Below are 20826 nucleotides of genomic sequence, written 5' to 3'. Positions count from 1 at the left end.
TCATACTGAAAATAATAAAAAACTATATATTTAGTTATATATATATATATACATATATATGTAGATAGGCGAAAGTCTTGTTTAAAAAGAAGCCACTTTTTATATACGTTCATTTGAGTGCAACACAAATATTGGCAATAATTGATGCCCCTCGTATGAGCCACAAATGTAAACATGCAACGGCGCTGCAAAATGCATTCGCAATTAATTGCAACAATTGCCAGATCGGCGAGTGCAAACAAAGGCGAAATACTTTCAAAATAAAACGTAAAACGGAGCAAATTAAAATCGAAATGAAAATGGCAATGCAAATGCCTTGACTGCCAAGTAAAGTCAATGGATTCACCAGCAACAATCGAATGCATTTCATGGTTTACAAAAACTGCAAATGTACAAACAAACGTATAAATTGCATGTATATATGCACATAAGCTCACTTATGTACCTGCTCTTATGTATAATTAAATTATTGATAGATAACCTATGAATGCGTAGCAGAAAACACAGACAGACTAGACATGGTGATTGTCGTGTAGCTCGCCGAGGAAATGTCAGAAACGGTCAGTTCATGCTCGCATTTAACCTTGTAAGTAGATGTGGCGATGTGACGCTGTGAAGCAGTGCCATAACCATGAAGAGATCAGACACAATAAACAATGAAATGACGTTTCTAGGTTTATATATCATGCGAATAATGCAACATCAAGCACGCACTTACGGAGTGTGGTTGGTCACCATGAGCAGATTAAGATGTTTATTGCACATGAGTAGTATAAAGTTCGAGAGGTTATTCCGTATCACTATTGTACTCGCTCTATCTGTTATGTTATGCTAAAGTATTAAGTACAAGTTATAAGTGAAGGAGTATGAAATCGTTGGAGGTTCTATTGCCTTTTATAATTGTCTTTATTAAATTAACATGAACATAATTCAGCACATTATTTACTGTTCAAATTGTAGTTGAATATTCTTTATTTCTATTCCTCCACACAACACCGAATATGAAATAAAGCAAATAAAGGTGCTAAAATGGGCGTTCTTGTTCTAATGGGATGAAACAATCAATATAAAATGCTTCCAATTTCAGATCAGGAATCATTCAAGAACTACACAGACCGTCAAACGGTAACACGGGCTAAAAATTCAAATTAAAACATACTGAGATAAACGAACATTAACTTTATGCTTTTTCAAAACTCATAATTTTCTCCCGATTTTGTCCAAAACGCTATTACTGTTAATAATTTTCCCTTTTCCCATGTGATCTCAAAGAATAGAAGCTTTTACTTTGGACTTTTGTGTAACATTCGAGATTGAAGAATCTCCATTAATTCCTCGTCTTGTCGTAGATGCTCTCACCACACCCATTTTGTGCAGATAATCCGTAAATAATATTTTTCTGGCAATAATGTATGCATGTGCCTATAACGATTGAAATCGCTTCGATACCTAACCAAGCCAACATGTACCTTATATATGAATTTCAAAACATACGCTCGACTTTATACCTTCATGTTGATCAATCTGTTAGATATCTTAATGTAACACGGAGAGCTCAAAGTCATTAATTCGTTATTGTCTTTGGTCGTGGTCGTGTGAGCTCTCGCACTTTGCACAGAACATTCGCATGCCCAAATGTTTATGAACGAAGAAGTTTTATGTTGTTAGTGATGGCTATCTTCACCAATCTCATTTTATAATCATTAAAAATATGTTTGTTAATTTTTTTATGCCGTCCAGGTTCTTTTAGTACTCCATTGCGTTCATCGTCAAATCTACTCACATGGCATGTCAGGTATTTACCAAGCTAATACAAACTTTATGCAAGTATTTTTTGGTTCCAATTGTTCAAGTGGAACGAACAGCTTCTCCATCTTGGTCTGGTTTGAGACCGACCTAAAACCATGCTGTGGCTTCGGCACCTGGCCGCAATGTAACTTCACACTGAATTGAATTTTCAATACTTCTTTCCTTTATATATCGGTTCAAGCTGAGGCATTATTTCGGACAAGACTATGCTGATACTTTGGATTTCAGTCGCCTCTTACGACAGGCATACCTTACCGCGGGCAAAATCTATCCCCTGCCCGCCTGGGGGGAATGTGAAATATGCAGGCGGCTTTTGAAGGTTAGAATTGACAATGAAACAATATAAATTAGTGTGACCTTACCATTGAGAAGATACGAACTTTTATGTCTGCTTGATATATGGCTTCACCAAAAAAATGTTTGCTCGGTTCGGCTTGATTGTGACCAGAGACTGAGAGACTTGTTAATCGGCAAATAAAAGACAGTGCAAGTTTCAAGTCCACTCCGAAAGTATTAAGTACCTGAGGAGATTTCTTTTCATAGCGAATATATGTATGTAAGAAAGACATGACTTTAACGATAAACTACTTAAGGGTGAAGAGATCGTTATTATTTTCCAAGGTAGAATTAAATGCATTCAAATGGCAAAATCAAAAATGTAAATTGGTATTTGTTTTGTCTCAAATTTAAGGTTGCCATATATTCGGTTAAAACTATGTATGTTATTCGATGGTTTATCACTAGCAATAATATCACATGAAGAGATGTATACATAGCTATGACAATATTTCAGTGAATCAATTGAATTTGGCCAGTCTTTAGTAATTTAGTCAGCGGCAAAGTTGTTTTAAAATCCGGTTTCTTTACATTTTACCATTTTGAGTAAGCTCTAATTTGCGTCCAGTTTTTGGAAATACCAAGCAGATATTAATCCCACTCAAGAAGCCATTTGTTGAAAAGACACAAATGCGAGAAAAACTCATTCACTACACATGTACCTGTGTGTATGTAATATTAGGTTGTCAAAAAAGTCTTGCGGTATTTTTGCGATATTTTTATTGAATTTTCAATTGTTCATAAAATTTTTTTTTGATGACTCATGCGCAGCTCTTGACCGATGCTACGGCTGCTACTATGCCGGTCTCGTTCGACCAATTCAGCGATTTTATCGCAATTTTCGACGACAGGCCTTCCGGAGCGTGGCGCATCTTCGACCACCTCGAAATGGAAACTGTACCGGGTCCATAAACTACACAAATTTTATTGGCTTCTTAAGAAGCATTTTTGCCTTTATCGTAGTAGTACTGTAAAATAATATAAATATTTTGCTCCATTTTGCGACGCTATAACTCACAAACGACTTAAAAGAAACGACAATCAATCAAATACATGTTAGCGCGTGAAATGAGCTTTCCAAAAAGCTATAGCATGATCCGATGCGACGAATGAAACTAGAACTACGCGCTCAGAGCGCCAAGTAGCGAAAATACCGCAAGACATTTTTGACAACTGAGTATTTCAATTCATAAATGACACATTCAAGTTTATAAAAATATTATACATTATTTATTCGAAGAGACGGAATAATTGCAAATTAATATTGCTTATTTTGGAAAAATTTATGAACATTTTTCCCCACAAGAATTCGCTTGAAAGCTTCGCAGAATTCTCAGAAAATTACTTACAGAAATTTACTTATAAATGCAAAGTTTTGAGTACTGCGGCTCCGCTCACTGTGAGAACAAAAACTACATTGCTCATGAAACAGACTTATAAAAAAAACTTAACAATAAGAAAAAAATTAACTTCGGTTGCACCGTAGCTATTATACCATTCACAAATGCAAAAAGTTCTTTAGAAAAAACATTTTTTTTTTTTGTTGGGGGAAGACATCAAAAGCCGGAGTACGGAACTTTAATCCGCTGAACCCAACATACTCCAAACTCATATCTCTCCCACGAATCCACTGGATTAATACCAAAAACTTCATGGAAGAGAAAAAAAAATTAAGTCTCTTCTATTCTCTGAGTCTCTTCTGACTCCTAAATCTTCTAATCTTCCTAATCTATTGAAAGTTTCTTAGTTTTTGACACACATAGTAAAGTTTTTCACCGTTACACTACCATCGAGTGTAGAATTTAACTTTTCCCTTATGTTCAAAAAACGAGGTCACTTAAACAATACGATTTCAGAGTCTTATATGCACTATGTACACGTGAACACGGATTCACGTCATTAATTTGAATTGATAGGTACTTATTAAAGTACTGCATAAAGTATCAAGCCACTCAGAATTCGGGTTAGGTGGAAACTCAGGTTCCCTTGTCGTCTGGATGAGGTTTTCCAAAGCTGCTACCACATTGTATTTCGTTTTTGCTTTCTACAACTCAAAAGCTAACGAATATTTTATTCGAAAATTGGATTGAAAATCAGAAAATCGACTTACAGAATATTAAAAGTCCGAAGTAGACTAAATTTTTTTTCGAATCGAGTTACAGAATAGGCCAACTGATAGCTGATATAGTCTCAAATTTGTCGACCTTGATGTCAATATTCGACATACTTCACCAGCATCGCTTGATATCGTTAAAATATCGATGAAAACACTTATTACTCGGAATGCAGAAAGTCTTTACAATGATTCTATTGGTCTTGCATATGATTTTAAGTCCAGTGCCTGTATCCATATCCATGATGCTGCATAAAATATCACCATATTCATTGCTTTTGCTATTAAAAAAGGAAGATCTTGGTTTCGTTCATATGTATTGGTGCTATATATTATAGTGATCCGATTTGAACAATTTCTTCGAATATTGCAGGCAATAACACATGTCTGATTTCGTGTAAAAATCTTGTCAAGGCAAAGAGTTTTACATACAAGCCTTGATTCCGACGAGTTTGTATGACAAAAATGAGTAGCAAACGGACGTGTACAAAATTTCAGGTTGATACTTCAAAAACTGACCGACCGGTTCGCATATATAAACACATACACACAGACAAACGGATTCAAATCATCATGCTTATTATGTATGTATATATTTTATAGGGTACCCAGTGTTACAAACTTAGTGGCAAACTTAATATTCCCTATATAGGGTATAAATATATAATTTTACATATTTCTTCATCCATAAACCACTGTTCATGGCAACGTTTCGTGCTTGCGCACTCACACACACAAGGGCATATAATAATTCATTCTGCGCTGGTATTAAAGTGTAAAAATAAAATAAATTGACGTGAAAATAAAACCAAACGTCAGCTCAGCTTGGTGTCAATATTATAGACCGGTTCATTGCTCACCTGTATGCCTGTGACCATATGCTGCCCTCGCTTTGTTTTCTTCAACGCTGAAGCTGCGCGCCATTTCAAGTTTTGACGCAACAACATAAGCATTTTTGTTGAAATTTGTTTTTTGTTTGTCGACTCTGGTTTAGTTGAGAGTTTTTCAGTTTTCCGTGTTCATTTTTTGCCAACATGATCCATATGTACTGGCGCTATGTACATACATATGTAAACATAAGTACAGCTCTAAAGTTCTCATTTTAATAGAGTGCCCGAGTATACTGGTTTATATAATAGGTATGTATATTAAAATAAGTGTATATATATGTACATATGTATGTGCATGCACTTTAAATGTTTGCATTTTGCACCCAATTACCCTCATGAATTAGACCATAAATGCAAACAAACTTGGCATTGTTTTAATTAAGTTGTCCAACAATAACTACTACAAACAGAATAGCCATCTGAATAACTTTTTAACAATTACACCTGCTGATATGGACGAAACTCACATAATTCCATAAATTACCAGTCTTATGAGTAATTACATGACCTTGATAAAGTTAAATTATATTCAGATTGAAACATGATATAATTAAAATTAAAAAAAAAATTATACTGCGCATGTGAGTTGTACTAATTTTATGTAGCTTTCTGTTTAGTGGCGTATAAAATGCAATGTTTTGTTTGAAAACTTATTTTAGATTGAGGACAGGCTAAAAGCATACACACGAGCCTTTTCCAAAATCCAAATATCTTGGATTTCTTCTTTACTAGCATAGATACAGCTTACAACGCGTTAGTCGTTCCTTTTTTCGCTAATTGGTGTGAATAGATACCAAGTCAGAGTTACCAAGTACAGCGTAGTACTTCTGCACCTGATCTACTCCTTCTTCTGCTCCCAGCAGCGGGTACTGAATCGAAAATCTTCAAAGCTGGAGTGTTTTCTTACATCCATCAACATGAACCTTAACCGCTGTCTGTGTACAAGTATATTTGGTACAGCTCATCGTTCCATAGACTGCAATATTCGCCATCGTCAATGCGCAAAGGACAATAAATCAATTGAAACACTTTTCCCTCGAATATTCCTTACGCCGACTTATCAGATGTTGTCATTGTAGAGTCCTCCGGATGATAATATGAGGAGATATTTCGTCTTCACCTTGTTCACTACCTGCCCCATCGCTTTTTTTCCTTATTCTGTCTGGAAAAAGCAGAACTACAGCAGCTCTATACTGCTAAAGAAGATTGTTCTTTCTCCTTTTATCCGTTTTCTTCTCTCCAGCAATAGATTGCAGAAGTCACACAATAGGAACTCTCCCCGTCTGAAACCTTTTTTGGTATCGAACGGTTCGGACACATCCCTCCCAACCTAACGGAGCATTTGATGTTGGTTAACAGTTTACAAAGCTGTAGTTTTACAGGGATGTCAAATTCAGACAGCATAGATTTCATGCTGTCGATGGCGGCTTCAAAATCTAAAAAGAGATGGTGTGTGTCGACACTTTTCTCACTGCTCTTTTATAAGATTGGGTGCATGGTGAATATCTAGTTAATTGTAGATTTACTATGTCTAAAGCCTCACTGGTCAGGTCCAATCAATTTGTTTACGGTGGGCTTCGGTCTTTCACACATTAAGCTCAATAGGACTTTCTAAAAATGCGATATAAAGGAGTCTTATTCCATAGTAATTGGCGTAATTTTTTCATTTCTCCATTCTTCCGAACATACCCTTCAAAAGAGGTGATCGGACTGTTCATTTGTCTTTCTGTATATATGCGAACTAGTCCCTCAGTTTATAAGATATCAATCTGGAAATTGGCTCACGTCCTTTTCTCCCAAAACTGTTCATTTGCCAGAACAGAATATCGGACCACTATAATATACTTGTATAGCTGCCTTACAACGAATAAAATCAAGTTCTTGTATTGAATATACTATATACAAATATTTGTGAAGGGATGAATTAGGAAGATGAATATTTAACTTTTAGCATTAAAAATGCTCACTATGATAATATTTACCAGTTAATATGCTGTTTAGGAGCAGAAGAAGCACCTTTCCTTAAATTAGATCGAAAATTGCGGGAGAGTGTGTAATTCCTTCGATAACTAAGACCTACTCGTTTCAGTTCTGAACGTCAATCACACTTCTTGGATGGCAGTCATGTCAACCTTTCTCTTACGAGTACATCAAGCAGCTGGGCAGCGATCAGACATTCCAGCAGCATTTTTAAATCGTCATCCTTAACATGTTTGCAGCGGTCGTCATCAAAAGGAGGGTATCTTATCTAAGGCTTTTTCCTCTTTTCATTGAGAGTGTTTTTTTTTACGTAGCGGGTCCCGAACCCCCATCCTCCATGACGAAAACTTGTATACATCAAAACATAAAACAATTTTAATTTCTGAACTTTTACTCTCGTGTCAAAAAAACGGTACTTTTTATGCAGCGGTAATAATAAATTTATGTCCAATTAATCGCTAATTGCAAAATTTTCAAATATTTGTTTCTTCATCATTGATCCATTGTTCAATGTAAATAATTTACAAAGCACTTAACAGAAACCAATTAGTTCGAACAAAACGAACGGCTAAGTGTTTTGACCTACAGTATATTCAGAAAAGGTGAAATGAGTAGGCAAAATTAGGTAGTATTTATACATTAGGAAATTTATTGAAAATTTAGTTAATATTATGGGTTTCGTTGAAAAATTGTGCAAACTAAATTATTGCCAAAAATCATCACAAATTTTATATGCATTATTATTTCATTTATGTTGTACCATATCTTCATCAACGAAGGGCCAATACACATATTTGATTATGTGCAATATACATATGTATGTGCAATATTATTACTATTATTCGTTTTATGAATTTTATATTGAAATAACTGTGAGACAACAAGTAAACACACTTGAGCTGCAAGAGGTGTTTGTGCGTTGTGATGCCTAGAACTCCTAGGCTTGGTTCAAAAACACCGTCGCATATCGACATGCTGACCAACGCTTGCTGAGCTCGCTCGAAACTAATAGATCTACTACGCAAATGCACGAAGAAAGGCTGATCCCTACCCGTTCCTAATCTGATGTAATTTGGGGCTGTCACTTTTCCTTCAAAGACATTCCAGCGGCCTGGCAGTTTGAAACAAGAGTTTATTGAGCGTTCTCGACAGAAGACTCTCTCTCAAATCCTTCCATCCCGCGGAATTATGTGCGCGGAGACGATGTAGTGTTACAAGTTGTCGGGAATGCAGTCGAAGTGAGAGAGGATTTCAGGATGTTTCTCTCTCTGGTACCCTTATTCTGCGCCAGTTCCCTGGAATCTGATAGCAACCAACACAGCAGCATCTGCGGCTATCTCCACAGGTTCCATATGCGAATTGACATTAAGTGCCATTGGTGATGTTGTACATACGTGGTGCATCACTGATGCTAATGTGGGTCGCTCGTTAAAAAATTTCCGAGTGACTCTCTTCTCGACGTTGGGCTTTCATCATAGCTTTCTATCAAAAATGAGATCCAAATGAGACTTCACCTTTTCAACATGGTGAAGATGAGACCTCTTCAAAGTGAGAAGGGGTACATAATTCCGGTAAATAAAATCAGTTCAGTTTTATTTGAATGGACGGCTTGTCTATAACTCGACAAACTCGTTCCTTGAGTTTTTTCAGTAGGTTATTTACCACTAAGGTCCACTAAAGAAGACAGAACTCCGCACTGCGGGGTGCCATGACAGTTCTGTCACAGAGAAAACAATGTATAAGATACTGCAGTTTCGTTATAACTTCAAACTTATTCAGGACACTTCCCAGTGTAATTCTGTCTTAAAAGGGGCGCTCTTTAAAATCAAGCAATCGCAAGAAATCAAATAATATCTATAGCCCTAATTTATTATATAACATAAAATTCAACAAAATATGAAAATAATGCAGAAAACCCCGCATTCTTATGTACATATAACGTAAAGTGTTACACACCCGGTAGACAATTGATTTTAATTGAGAAATATTGCCAGCTTAACCAATTGAACTTTTCGCGTCAGACGACATTTAACGGGTAACCACTTTTATTGGAAAGGCAGATACGAGCATATGTGGTACCGACATTTGTTTGGGAGAATTCTTAATACCAATTAGAATTTCAGACTTTGTGTGCATTCGTGTGTGTGTCTCCGAGAAAGTATGTCTGAGTAAGCTTTGATTAAATCGCGAAGAGAATGTCAGGCAACGTGCAATTGACCTGCATTAACCTACATATTTATGATTGTATTTTTTTGTTTCTACAATGATTTGACGAAAAGATATTCCTGGAGAAGAATACAACAAAATAGCAAAATAAATAATTGAACTAAACAAAATAGAAATAAACGAGAATTCAGAAAAAGTGTATATGGAAATGAACTCGGTTATAAAATGAGTGTACCAGCGCCAACGAATGTCAGCCAAGGCGAAAGCAATTGCAGCACATTGCGCACGCTGCCGCGTAAGCGTCGACCACGTGCGGTCGGTGAGGTCTACATCACTTGTCCGGCCAGTCAGGTATACCTGAATAGTGCCGTCAATGAGCATAATGCTATCAGCGAACCCATTTATCAAAACACAACGACTCCAGCCGAGCAGGAAGCCAACAGACGAATTAATCGCTGTGGTCGGCTATCGTTTGTACGCGCCACCATTACTGAGGGTAGCAATGTCGGCGGCGCACGGCAGTCGATGACTGTGAGCACCTTTATAGGTTCGTTCCACATGTTAAGGTTTTATCAAGTGTGTTCTTAATTGTATTTTTATAAGTATTCTGAAGTTATAAAATATGTCATTTGTTCGTTGCTGATCTTTGCGTTTATTTATTTTCATTTCAGATGACTCTGATCACTACTATGAGACTTTGTCGCCTTTGGGAAATAAACGTCACTCCACGCTACCTGACCAACGTACAAATAGCCATAATAAATACAGTCAAGATGTGCCACATTTTACGAAAAATGGCTCGCAGCGCAGTAAACAATATTCCGCCTCGATGCATGGGCTTGGCACATTGGCGGTATCGGATGATTATGACTCCTTTGACACAGACACCGATGAAATTTATGAAACCGAGGAGAATATAAAAAATGTAAGTGAACGTCATGAAATTAGGTTTTTGATTTTTAAAAACCGTTACAATGTTCCTAAAAAGGTAAACATGTGAGCGGGTTTAGCCAAAATTACTTAAGAATTGGGATAGACGCATTTCCACTGAGTCGAACTAGCATTAGCTTTGATAACTGTTTAATCGCTTATAACTTTTATTTTCAGCACAATGATAGCGGCGTCGACATACGTCATGTGAAGCTCCCGGATCCACCTCCTTCCACAAATCAAGTGTACGCCATTGTACGCAAACTTAAGAATTTCATCTCAAATAAGAAATCTCCCGTTTCCCAAACTAAGTACGGTGATAGTCAACAAAAACTCTACGAGAATTCTACACAATTCTATGTTAGTGGCAATATATATGAGAATACACCAAAGACTAAATCCAAGACACAGAAAAATGTGAAAAAGACACCAACCGCGTCACAGGAACAAGACGTTTATGAAAACACTGAGTTCCACAGTCCACCAGCCATTGTAGTTGATGATAGGGCACTTAATCCAGCAGACAAAACTCCCACTAATCAAACTGATTTGAAAGCCGATGCGAATGTTGCTACATTGCGTTCCAAATCGAAATCGGGTAAAAGTTTCAAATCACGTTTGCGTAAAAGTTTAGTTGGCTCCACATTTGATATGAAACAAATGTCATCGTTGTCGCCTACACGCAGCACCTTTTACGTTGAAGATCCGACATACGGCGGGTCAGGCGAATTGGATTCTGGCTTCTCAGAGAAAGCCTCATCTGGTGACCTACCCACAGCGCCCACAGTGCCTGTACTCGAGGCGCAGAGATTTTCAACTGTAGCGCGTAAGGCAAAAAAAGAAGCGAAAGCTCTGAACTCGCAACGGCGACGTACAACGATTGGCATACGTCCACAGGATCCCCCACCACCGCCACCCGTTGCTTCATCGACCACCTCTTGGTATGCTGAATGTGGTGTTTTTAAAAATGGCACGTGCGAACTGATAAATGAGTCAGAAATTTCACTAAATGATAGTAAAATGAGTCAAAGTGGTTCGTCGGTTTTTAACGGCAATTCGTGGTACACCGAGGCGGGTCTGTATCAAACTAGTGGCGTGTCAGTGGCAAGTTCAAGCGGTAGTTCGGGTGTGTCGACTGGTAATGAAGGCGCGCCTGGTGATGATCTCCCACACAGCATGTTCCAGAATGAACCACTGTATCAGATCTACAACGCTGCTAAGATAGAGGTAACTGATTATTTATATTACCATTTCTATTATATTACTAAAAACAAAAATTACAGTCGATCACACGTGATATGGGGGCTCATGACAGTTCAACGGACGGTTATGAGGAAATCGGACAGAATGGTACGCGTGGTGAGGCACGCATAAGTAGTCAGAAACATCAGCGGCCAAGCGCTTTCCAATTAATTGAACCAAAGAACGGGCCAGCCCGTACCTTGTGGAGTGAAATACCAGAAGTTATAAACTCATGTGTGCTAGGTGAGTTGGACTCGACCTATTCGAAGTAATTTTGCATTTATTGACACCTCTAAATATATTATTTTTCCATAGCCACGCTTACACCACGCGAACGCAGTTTACAGGAGGCGAAATTTGAAATCATCACCTCCGAGGCTAGCTATCTGAAATCGCTCAATTTATTGCGTAGTCATTTCATGAATCATCCAATCTTTCGGGACACGAATGTAGTGAGCGCACGCGATCGCAAAGCGTTATTCGCTTATATAGTACCCGTGCATGAATGCTCTGAAAGATTACTTACCGAAATGGAGTCATGTTGGCAAGATAATATAATGCTGATCGGTTTAGGTAAACGCATCTATACCATGGCCGAGAAATACTTTCATGTCTACATATCGTTTTGTGAACATCAAGGGCGCATGGACCGCACATTGCGTCGCTTGAAGGAGACACGCGGTATCTTCGCGCAAAACCTGCATCTACTCGAAACGAGTCCAACCTGTTGTGGCTTAAATCTACACTCTTTCCTCATGCTACCCATGCAACGTATTACGCGCTTACCATTGCTGATCGACGCCGTCTTCAGTAAAGTCAGTTCCAGCGATGACGAATACGAGAACTGGAAAATGACGTTGGCCATTATGAATAAGATAGTGACACAATGCAATGAGGCAGCGAATAGATGTGAACAAGCATACGAAATTGAACGTATTGCGCGTCAGCTGGAATTTCCTTCGACGATACGTGCCTTAGCTATAGCGCCTGTAGGTGTACCTGCAGCTGGTTCAAAACCACGTTTCCTTGTGAAGTGCGGCGAGTTGACGCATTTCATTTGGCGCGGTGATGACGTAAAACTTACGTTCGGCAAAAAATTCTCCAAGGTGGCGATCTACGCATTCCTCTTCTCCGACTTGCTCGTACTAACAAAGCGTAAGGGCGAAGAGCAATTCATAGTCTTCGATTATTGCCCACGTAGCATGCTAACCATATCATCGGGCGATCTAAGAGACATTAGTCAGACGCACAAAAATCTAATACTGATGACATTGTTAGAGAATCATGAACGAAAGACTGTGGAACTAGTAAGTCAATGACTGAGCTAATATTGTTTTATCGAATATTAACTTGTTGTTTTGCAGCTACTTTCTTGCCCATCAGTTTCTGAACAGGAACGTTGGTTGCAGGCAGTTCGACCGCCCGAACCGGAGACGCCTGGAGAAAAGCTTTACGAATCCTGGGACTGTCCGCAAGTGATAACAAAGCACGCATACGTAACGAGAGAGCCGGATGCGCTGAGTCTGGAGGTTGGCGATGTCGTAAACGTAACACGAAAATTGCCAGATGGTAAATAATCAAAGAAATTTCCCAAAACAAAATAATTAAGCAACATTTTATTCATTTTGTTTATCTAGGTTGGTACTTGGGTGAGCGCATACGGGATGGCGTTGTAGGCTGGTTCCCAGGCAGTTATACGGAGGAGGTGAACTCAGCGCATGTGCGCGCCCGCAATTTGAAGCAGCGCCAACGTTTGCTGACCTTTACCGCCACATATCTCGAGTCGCAAAAGCGCAAGTAGACGATTCATAATGGAACATAGCAGTGTGTTTCAAGACGTTAGCCACTTTAATAAAGTTGTCTGTCAATATTAGTGTATTCGTAGCTGCGTTTGTGCCTTTTATACAATAAAACTAGTTATAATAAATCGTTAATGTTATAAATACAATTTATTGACTTTTCCATAAGCGTCTTACTGCAAACAATGCTTACATATAATCGTATAATCGTTAAAATTATATCTTATATAATTTCTTATTTATTAAAATTGTGATAAAATGATAAATATGTATGTATGTAATAAAATTTTGCTTAATTTTTTGTTTGATATTTCTTTAGCAATTTTTATCTGCATTTTGAACTTCCGAAAGTGAATTTAGGTTAAAGCGAATAAATGTTCATAAATTACCATTCAAATAATATATTGTAAATTAGTTTGACCCGACAAAAAGGAATATTTCTAGTTAAACGAATCAAATATTGAAAAATTATGTTTAGATATAATATTTAGAACCTACTATTAATATTAAATATACTAAAGTATGGTAAAAAATAAAATAAATACTTATATATCTAAACATTGAAGTGTATTAAATTATAGATTTCTATGTTCAAAGTTATAAAGAAATAAGTAAGTATTGCTTAAGTTCGGCTTTATCCCAACATTTTATATTCCCCCAGATTGTAAGTTCAGAAACCTTATTCACTGACTATATGGTCTAAAGTCAAACGGATGTTCTTCTTTTTCATAACGAGTGATCCCAGTTGAGGTACTTTTTTCAAGAGCCTGCCAACATGTCATTTTATTTCTTTTCAATATCATTTGGCATTTCATTATGGAAAGACTTACGCCTGAACAACGTTTGCAAAATTTTCAACTTTATCATTAAAATACCGCATAATCATAAACCAGCATTCATTATTGGATAATATTTGACTGAATATACCATGTTCATCAAGCAGTGATGAAAATACAGCACAGAATGTGCACGAAGACCGTAAAAAGTGAGTACGACACCGTTTGCAGAAACTCGGACTGACGTATGGAACGACTTGGCGCATTTTACGTTGAGATCCTAAATTGATTGAAATTGTTAAAAATACAGCTTGTGCAAGAACTAAAGTCGCTCGACCTTCCCAAACGACATCGCATCGCCCTATGGACTCCTGAAAAGTTCCAAGATGATCTGACGTTTTCGAACCAAATTTTGTTCAGCGATGTGGCCCATTCTTAATGGTTCTTAATGGGTATGTAAACAAGAAAAATTGCCGCATTTGGTCCGAAGAGCAGCCCCTAGAGACTCAAGAGCTGCCATTTTATTCACAAACAACGGTTAGGTGTGGTTTTGGGACGGTGAAATCCATATTTCTTCAAAAATAACTACAGTTTAATTGAAACTCGTTACCTCGGCGACATTTGGTTTCAGTAAGACGGCGCCACTTTCCACACATCACATTAATCAATGGATTTATTGAGAGAACACTTCGATGGGCAAATAATTTAATGTTTAAAGCCGGTCGATTGACCACCAATATTTTCCTATGGGGATATGTAAAGTCTAAGCCTATGCAAACTATTTTTCTTCAATCTTTTTTCTTGTAGAAAAATATCACGCGTGTGATTCACCAATTAGCGGTCGAAATGCTCGAACGACGAGTCATCGTCTACGGATGAATCAACTGAGCTGTACCCGCGGCTAACATTTGAAGGAGATAATCTTCAAAAAATAAATGCCAAAAAATGTTCTTTCGAATGATAATAAATATCCCCCATTAAATTTGTAGTATCTGTGTTTTTTTCTTTGAAAAATAGTAGGAAACCTCGAAATGGATCTCCCTTTATTATGTTTATGAGAACTAAGAAGGGTATTGCCCTGATTTCAAGAATTCTGGGCAAGAGGATACACTGCTATGAGAATTCTATTTTGACCGATGAGTGCGGTAAAAAATCAACCAGGACTTCGAAAATATTATATGTTAGGAAGCATATATGGGGTCCGAGAAAACTATTGAATCGATTTTCTCCATTTTTGGCAAAATAGCATGTTGTCATCACATAAATATTCTCCACAAATTTCAATACTACACCTCACAGATTGACTGATATGTTCGGTAAAAAATCATCCATCAGCTGGAGTCGACATATTTGGTGTCTAGAAGTTAAAGTCCAAAATCGATAATTTTTAGACGTTAAATGAAATATATTGAAGGTATTATTTTTGCAAAATTATACTCTTATCACTCAATCGATGTTTGATTCCTATATCGTAAAGGGAAAGAATCAGATGGAATTTAAAAATTGGTTGTAATGGAAGTAGGCGTGGTTGTAATTGGATTTTATTAATTTTCGTAGTGTATAATAGTAACAATAACTTCACACATCAAATTTTGTTTGTAGCTCCTGAGGTGTAGGATTTCCCTTGAAGGGGGGCCGTGGCATCTACGTCCATTGTTCAATGCTTATACCGAAAAGCCTTCCATGTTACCTGTGTTGTTTAATGCTTGTGGGGGCATTTACTCAGTGAATCGTTTATCTCTTTCTTACACATAGCCTTTAACTTGTTGTGATGTACTCAGCAGGTAATGGCTACCGAAAGTTCAAGGCATTAACAGAATTAGGGCGGAAACTGACAAATAACATAGTCATCATGTAACTCTTAAAAGCTTTGCATATGAAGGGTATAAACGATTACACATACAGAAGAGTTTCGATTATAATTGTCAATGAGGCCTTTAGAAACTCACAGAAACTTTAACAGAAATTTCTGGTAGCGCTGTTGGGTAATTAACCGGTAATTTAAGAAATTGCTGGCTTACAAGATATATACAGGAACAAGTGTCATGCAATTAAATACCTACAACGATTAACTAAAATACTACTCCAGCTACCCTCTGAAGTTTATAGTCCAAAGAAAATATTCCCTATGATTTAGATGCGATTACCAATTAGTTTTTAACTAAAGACGAAACTTTTGAAATTATGTGGAAACAACCAGAAGCAGTTTTCGAGATACCTGCTTACTACAAGATGCTGTCGTGATAATTTTAAATCCACCCTGTAAACACATACAGGTATATCATTTCTATTTGCAGCTTAAGCGAAAGTTTCCAGAAAAGTCGTTCAATGCTTATAGGTTCGGGTAGCTGCTATTCACTGGCTACTTCAATAGCTATACTTAATATAAAATATATATAGGACTTAAAAAAAACTCAAGTTCCATGGGGGGTTAATTATTTTATGTCAAAACGTGATATTATAAGAGGATGCCACACTTTTGTGATGTCGTCATATGTTTGATATGTCATATGTTGCGATGATAACGGAACATCTCGACAGGATAAAATCTATGTCTTATTACTGTATTAAGACGGTTGTGTTATATTATAAAAATAAAGTACATTTTCAAAATAACATTATTCCAAAAAATTAATATTTAGTTTAATAATTAATTTACAGAAAAATTATGCAAATTCGGTTGGGAAAGACCGAAGTCTTAAATTTAATAAAATTATACAAGCATAAATCAAAATATCTTTGCTCACTTTAAATTTATTATTTTAATTGGTATCTTTATGTCAAAATTATTATATAGTGGTCCAAAAATATGAATTCTTATTTTTCCCAGAAATACGTTTTTGGAAAAAAGGATCTTTCTCCTTTGTTATTATCTTATTTCTCCCAGAAATACATTTGTAAAACAAAGGATCGTAATCCTACGGCATTTCGCAATTTCAAGAACTCAAAGCATGTGCTACATCAGCTCGAACCTACCTACCCTACGCCTTTGCGCAAATGATTATGTCAAGATAACAAATGCCCACATACAGATTTGGCAATGGCAATAGCAATGGATTTGACAGTTAGTAAGACATAGATTTTATCCTGTCGAGATGCCCCGTAAGGTGTACATATTGACACGAACAAGTTACCGACCATTTACAAACACAAATAAAATTAATACTATTTCAATATTAGACAAGGAATGAATACTTTTAAACAGGGGAAATATTTGGAATTAATAAAAAAATATTCATTAGGCAAATTGAAAATACAAAATGTCCGACAAAAAGATTTTTCAGAATACCTGAGTATAAGAGAGAGAGAGAGAGACAAAAAATAAGAAAGTGAGAGAGAGCTGAGGATTCACTATTTAAAGGCCATGCACTGCTATAACTGAAGATCAGTTGTTTAGAACACCTGTAAGTATGCGTTGAAAAGAAATAAACGTCTTAAATATCTAAAAAATAATAGTAAATAACTAATTTATATCGAATCAATGTGTTAGTAATTGTTTGCAAAATTATTGTTCAGTGAATTAATTTACATTAAGGAATATGTGCGATAAATTTCAAAATTTTTGTTAAACAATTTAGTGATTGAACCCGTGCAACGTAACCACGTAGCACGTTAGACCTAACGTTAAATACATCATTACATCACAACAATAAATTTTAGTTTGGTGGTAACTTTCGAGATTTAAAAACAGGCTGGTAGCGCTAAATTTATGATTGTCATTTTGACATTTCTCATATTCCTCAAGCCTCGAAGAGATCAATGAAAAAATAGTATTTTAGCTTCGTTTCATTTTTTATAGTTTGTTGCTTGTTAATAAATAAACAATTAACATAGCAACCAAAATCGACGCAGGGCGTGTGAGAATGAATGCGCAGTTCCATACACCATCATTCGGAGACGAGGTAATATTCGATTTGCCAGACAACGAAACGGATTGCGACACTATAAGTAAAGTTCAAGGTGGTGCAGAAATTTACGCCCCTAGTAGCGTTATAAATCAACAGCAGCAGGAAGTAGGATTATTTCATCAACAGCATTTTAATGTAAGTGTAATTAACTACAATTTATTCTAATATTTATAAAACGTGGAAGTATTTTATACATCGAGGAAAGTAGAGTGAAAGCTGCTATTTGGTACTCAAGTAAAATCAATGTGCAATATAAGTTGTCATAACTAAATAAAGAAGGTGAAATAGCAACATTTTCCTAAAGAAAGATTCCTTTATTGGGAAACACATGTACCAGCGTGTTTCAGGGCAAATTAAAAACTTGTATAAATTTATACATTTAAGTCAAACAAAGATTATAATCACAACAAAAACAATACTACGAAATTGGATTAGTATTTGTTTGTGTAAAAATAACAGACCTACATAGTGGCCGGCAGACTGATGGACAATCAATAGAAGCTGAAAATCAATGAAGCGAGTACTGCGCTCGGCAAAGGGGAATGAAAAGCATTTTTGGTGAGCGGTACATAGGGTCCCTGCGTACACAATTGATATAAACGTTGACGTGGTTTTTTGTGCATTGGCTATAACTTGTACTAAATGTTTCCGATATTGTTGTCTCGGGATTCGAAACCACATGACGATTATATCCATGAACAATTATTCGTATGCGGTACGGGTTTGTTTTGTAGAACTGTGTGTAGATAGAGCGTGCGTTATCGCAAATCAGTTTGTATTATTTTAGTCACCAAGCTTCGGCCGCCACATTAAGTTTAATTATATTTTGATTAGCAGCAAGGCTTTCGTATTGAAATAATTTTTTTGTTTTTAAGGAACAGATGAAGAAAATTATAGTAAGTTTTCAGGGTATTTCAAAATAAGAATGTTTTCCTCAAATTCAATATTTTTATTTCCTAAATGTTTTAGATTTATTAATTAAGTTGTTTTTTTTTTTTTTTTTTTGTTTGCTTATAGACAAAGAGAATTCGTAGCATGGATGTGTCTCTGGATGAGTACCATAGCGCCAATGATGAATCCTTTGCGAATACCGCGTATGCGGTATCTCCAACTAAAAACGCACAAAACACACCAACAGCAACACTAGCTGCACGTAAGCAGCTAACGCCAACAGCTACGGATGCCAATGAGCCCGCTAAACCGCTGTCAGCATACGGACTATTCTTTCGTGATACTGTTAGCGCAATAAAACAACAAAATCCCAACTGTACTTTTCAAGAGTTGTCGCGCATCGTCTCATCTATGTGGGAGGCACTAGATGTGAATCATAAACATGTTTATAGCAAAAAACATGAAGCAGCGCAGGCGGAATATATGAAACATATGCGCATATATCGTGAACAACAGGATGAACAACAGCAACAATTAGCAAATAATGTTGCTATTGCACCGACACCCGCTCTACAAACCAAACCGGCTGTTTTCACAATATCGCGCTACAGTACGGACGGCAGCAGTAACAATAACATTGCCAATAATATGGCCTGCAACAGTGAAACAAACGTAAGTGCCGCACCGGTGCAGGTAGCAGCGCCTACTGCTGAAGTAAATAGTGCAGCGAACGAACCACCGCAGCCACAGATTCAAATGCTCAGTGAAGCAGGTGCTGTGCAGAAATGCACACGAGAGAATTGCAATAAACGCGCCATCATTAATCCCGATTGGGAAGATGAATATTGCAGCAATGAGTGCGTCGTCATACACTGTCGCAATGTGTTCAACGCGTGGGTGCAATCGAATCTGGAGTCGCGCAAGCAATAACAGCGGGCTTATTGTAGTGGCGGCACTGCGCGAAAGTAAAACTCTTCTTTCAGAAACGTTTAACCAATAATGGTAGTATGGAGCGTCTCAAATTAAAGGAGAGCAACATAAAAATTTTAGTCTGAAAAATATTTTGCACTAACTTATTGCGCACCATTAAACTGCTGTAGACTTCAAAACTGCCTAGTCCCAGGCAGTGCTATCACTTTGAATTTTAACTATTTTATTATTTATATTCAAACTGTAAGATAAGTTTTCGAAAAGTAATTTCGGATTATTTAACTGTCCTAAGCTTTCCATCAAATCTTATTATATTGACTTTTCTGTAAGCTAGTTTTAAGTTTAGCGTGCGTACGTACATATATAAGGACATTTGTATGTCACAACGCAAAACTTGAGTTCTAATTATTATTTATTTTTAACTGAAATTGATGAGAGGTTAGTTTGAAGCAAAATAGTGAGATTTTAAAAAAAGTGTTCAAGGCTCAGTTTGCGGAAAATAAAATAATATAGAATTTGCGGTTGCTTTGAGGAATATTGCAACAAAAAAAAAAAAAAAAAACACTAAATACTAACTACTTTTGAGTTTTCCTATGTTTAACCCTACTTTTGAAAGAATAACAGTTCTACCATATGTAATATTTTTTTTTTAAGAATATGCAAACGGCTAATATTTCTGTTTAGTTGCATTGTGTTTCTTTAATGCATACCTTTTTAATTTTGTTAATTCAACCATATTTGTATATACTTACAAGCAACTAGTTATAAACAATCATAAACAATTTAAATAAAAACGAAATTTATTACTGAATTTGTTATATTAATGTTTTATTAATACATTTCTTAGTTTTCTTGCAATATTTATATTCTTTGAAAAAGCAAAAACATTTTATTCCATTTTTGTATTGTTTAATATTAAAGTGTATTTTATAGCATAATACAAGTAACGTACACACTTATAAATTTGTGAATTTCTATATTCGCTAACTTGCAGCCAACCAATAGACCAATTACATACATTTCTGTAAATTCAACATTGAATCAACTGGGAAACTT

At 36.5% G+C, this 20826-nt stretch overlaps 2 protein-coding genes across 3 annotated transcripts in view; both read left to right on the top strand.

The window, feature by feature from the left end:
• The window catches only part of LOC108978466, a 94536-nt gene extending 80779 nt beyond the window's left edge, over positions 1-13757 (top strand). For both annotated transcript variants that reach the window (XM_018948772.1, XM_018948771.1), the window contains exons 4-9: positions 9966-10219; positions 10402-11451; positions 11508-11709; positions 11782-12773; positions 12831-13035; positions 13104-13757. In XM_018948772.1, coding sequence (XP_018804317.1) covers positions 9966-10219; positions 10402-11451; positions 11508-11709; positions 11782-12773; positions 12831-13035; positions 13104-13267 — 2867 coding nt within the window. In that variant the 3' untranslated portion in view covers positions 13268-13757. The remainder of the gene's footprint in view (positions 1-9965; positions 10220-10401; positions 11452-11507; positions 11710-11781; positions 12774-12830; positions 13036-13103) is intronic.
• A 4004-nt stretch (positions 13758-17761) lies between these two features.
• On the top strand, positions 17762-20163 carry LOC108978456 (TOX high mobility group box family member 4-B). Its single transcript, XM_018948756.1, has 2 exons — positions 17762-18084; positions 18967-20163. Exons 1-2 carry the CDS (start codon positions 17905-17907, stop codon positions 19768-19770), a joined length of 984 nt encoding a protein of 327 aa, XP_018804301.1. The 5' UTR covers positions 17762-17904; the 3' UTR covers positions 19771-20163.
• Positions 20164-20826: the final 663 nt, after the last annotated feature.

The sequence above is a fragment of the Bactrocera latifrons genome, unplaced genomic scaffold (genome assembly GCF_001853355.1).
Source record: "Bactrocera latifrons isolate USDA-ARS-PBARC rearing strain unplaced genomic scaffold, ASM185335v1 scaffold_122, whole genome shotgun sequence".
NCBI classification, from domain to species: Eukaryota; Metazoa; Arthropoda; class Insecta; order Diptera; family Tephritidae; genus Bactrocera; species Bactrocera latifrons.
Note: the sequence above shows the minus strand (reverse complement) of the source record. Positions and strands in the feature narration are given on the sequence as shown.

Coding starts and splice junctions, on each gene's coding strand:
- LOC108978456 (XM_018948756.1), top strand. CDS start 17,905: ATGAATGCGCAGTTCCATACACCATCATTCGGAGACGAGGTAATATTC. Junction 18,085..18,966: donor TTCATCAACAGCATTTTAAT/GTAAGTGTAATT, acceptor GTTTGCTTATAG/ACAAAGAGAATTCGTAGCAT.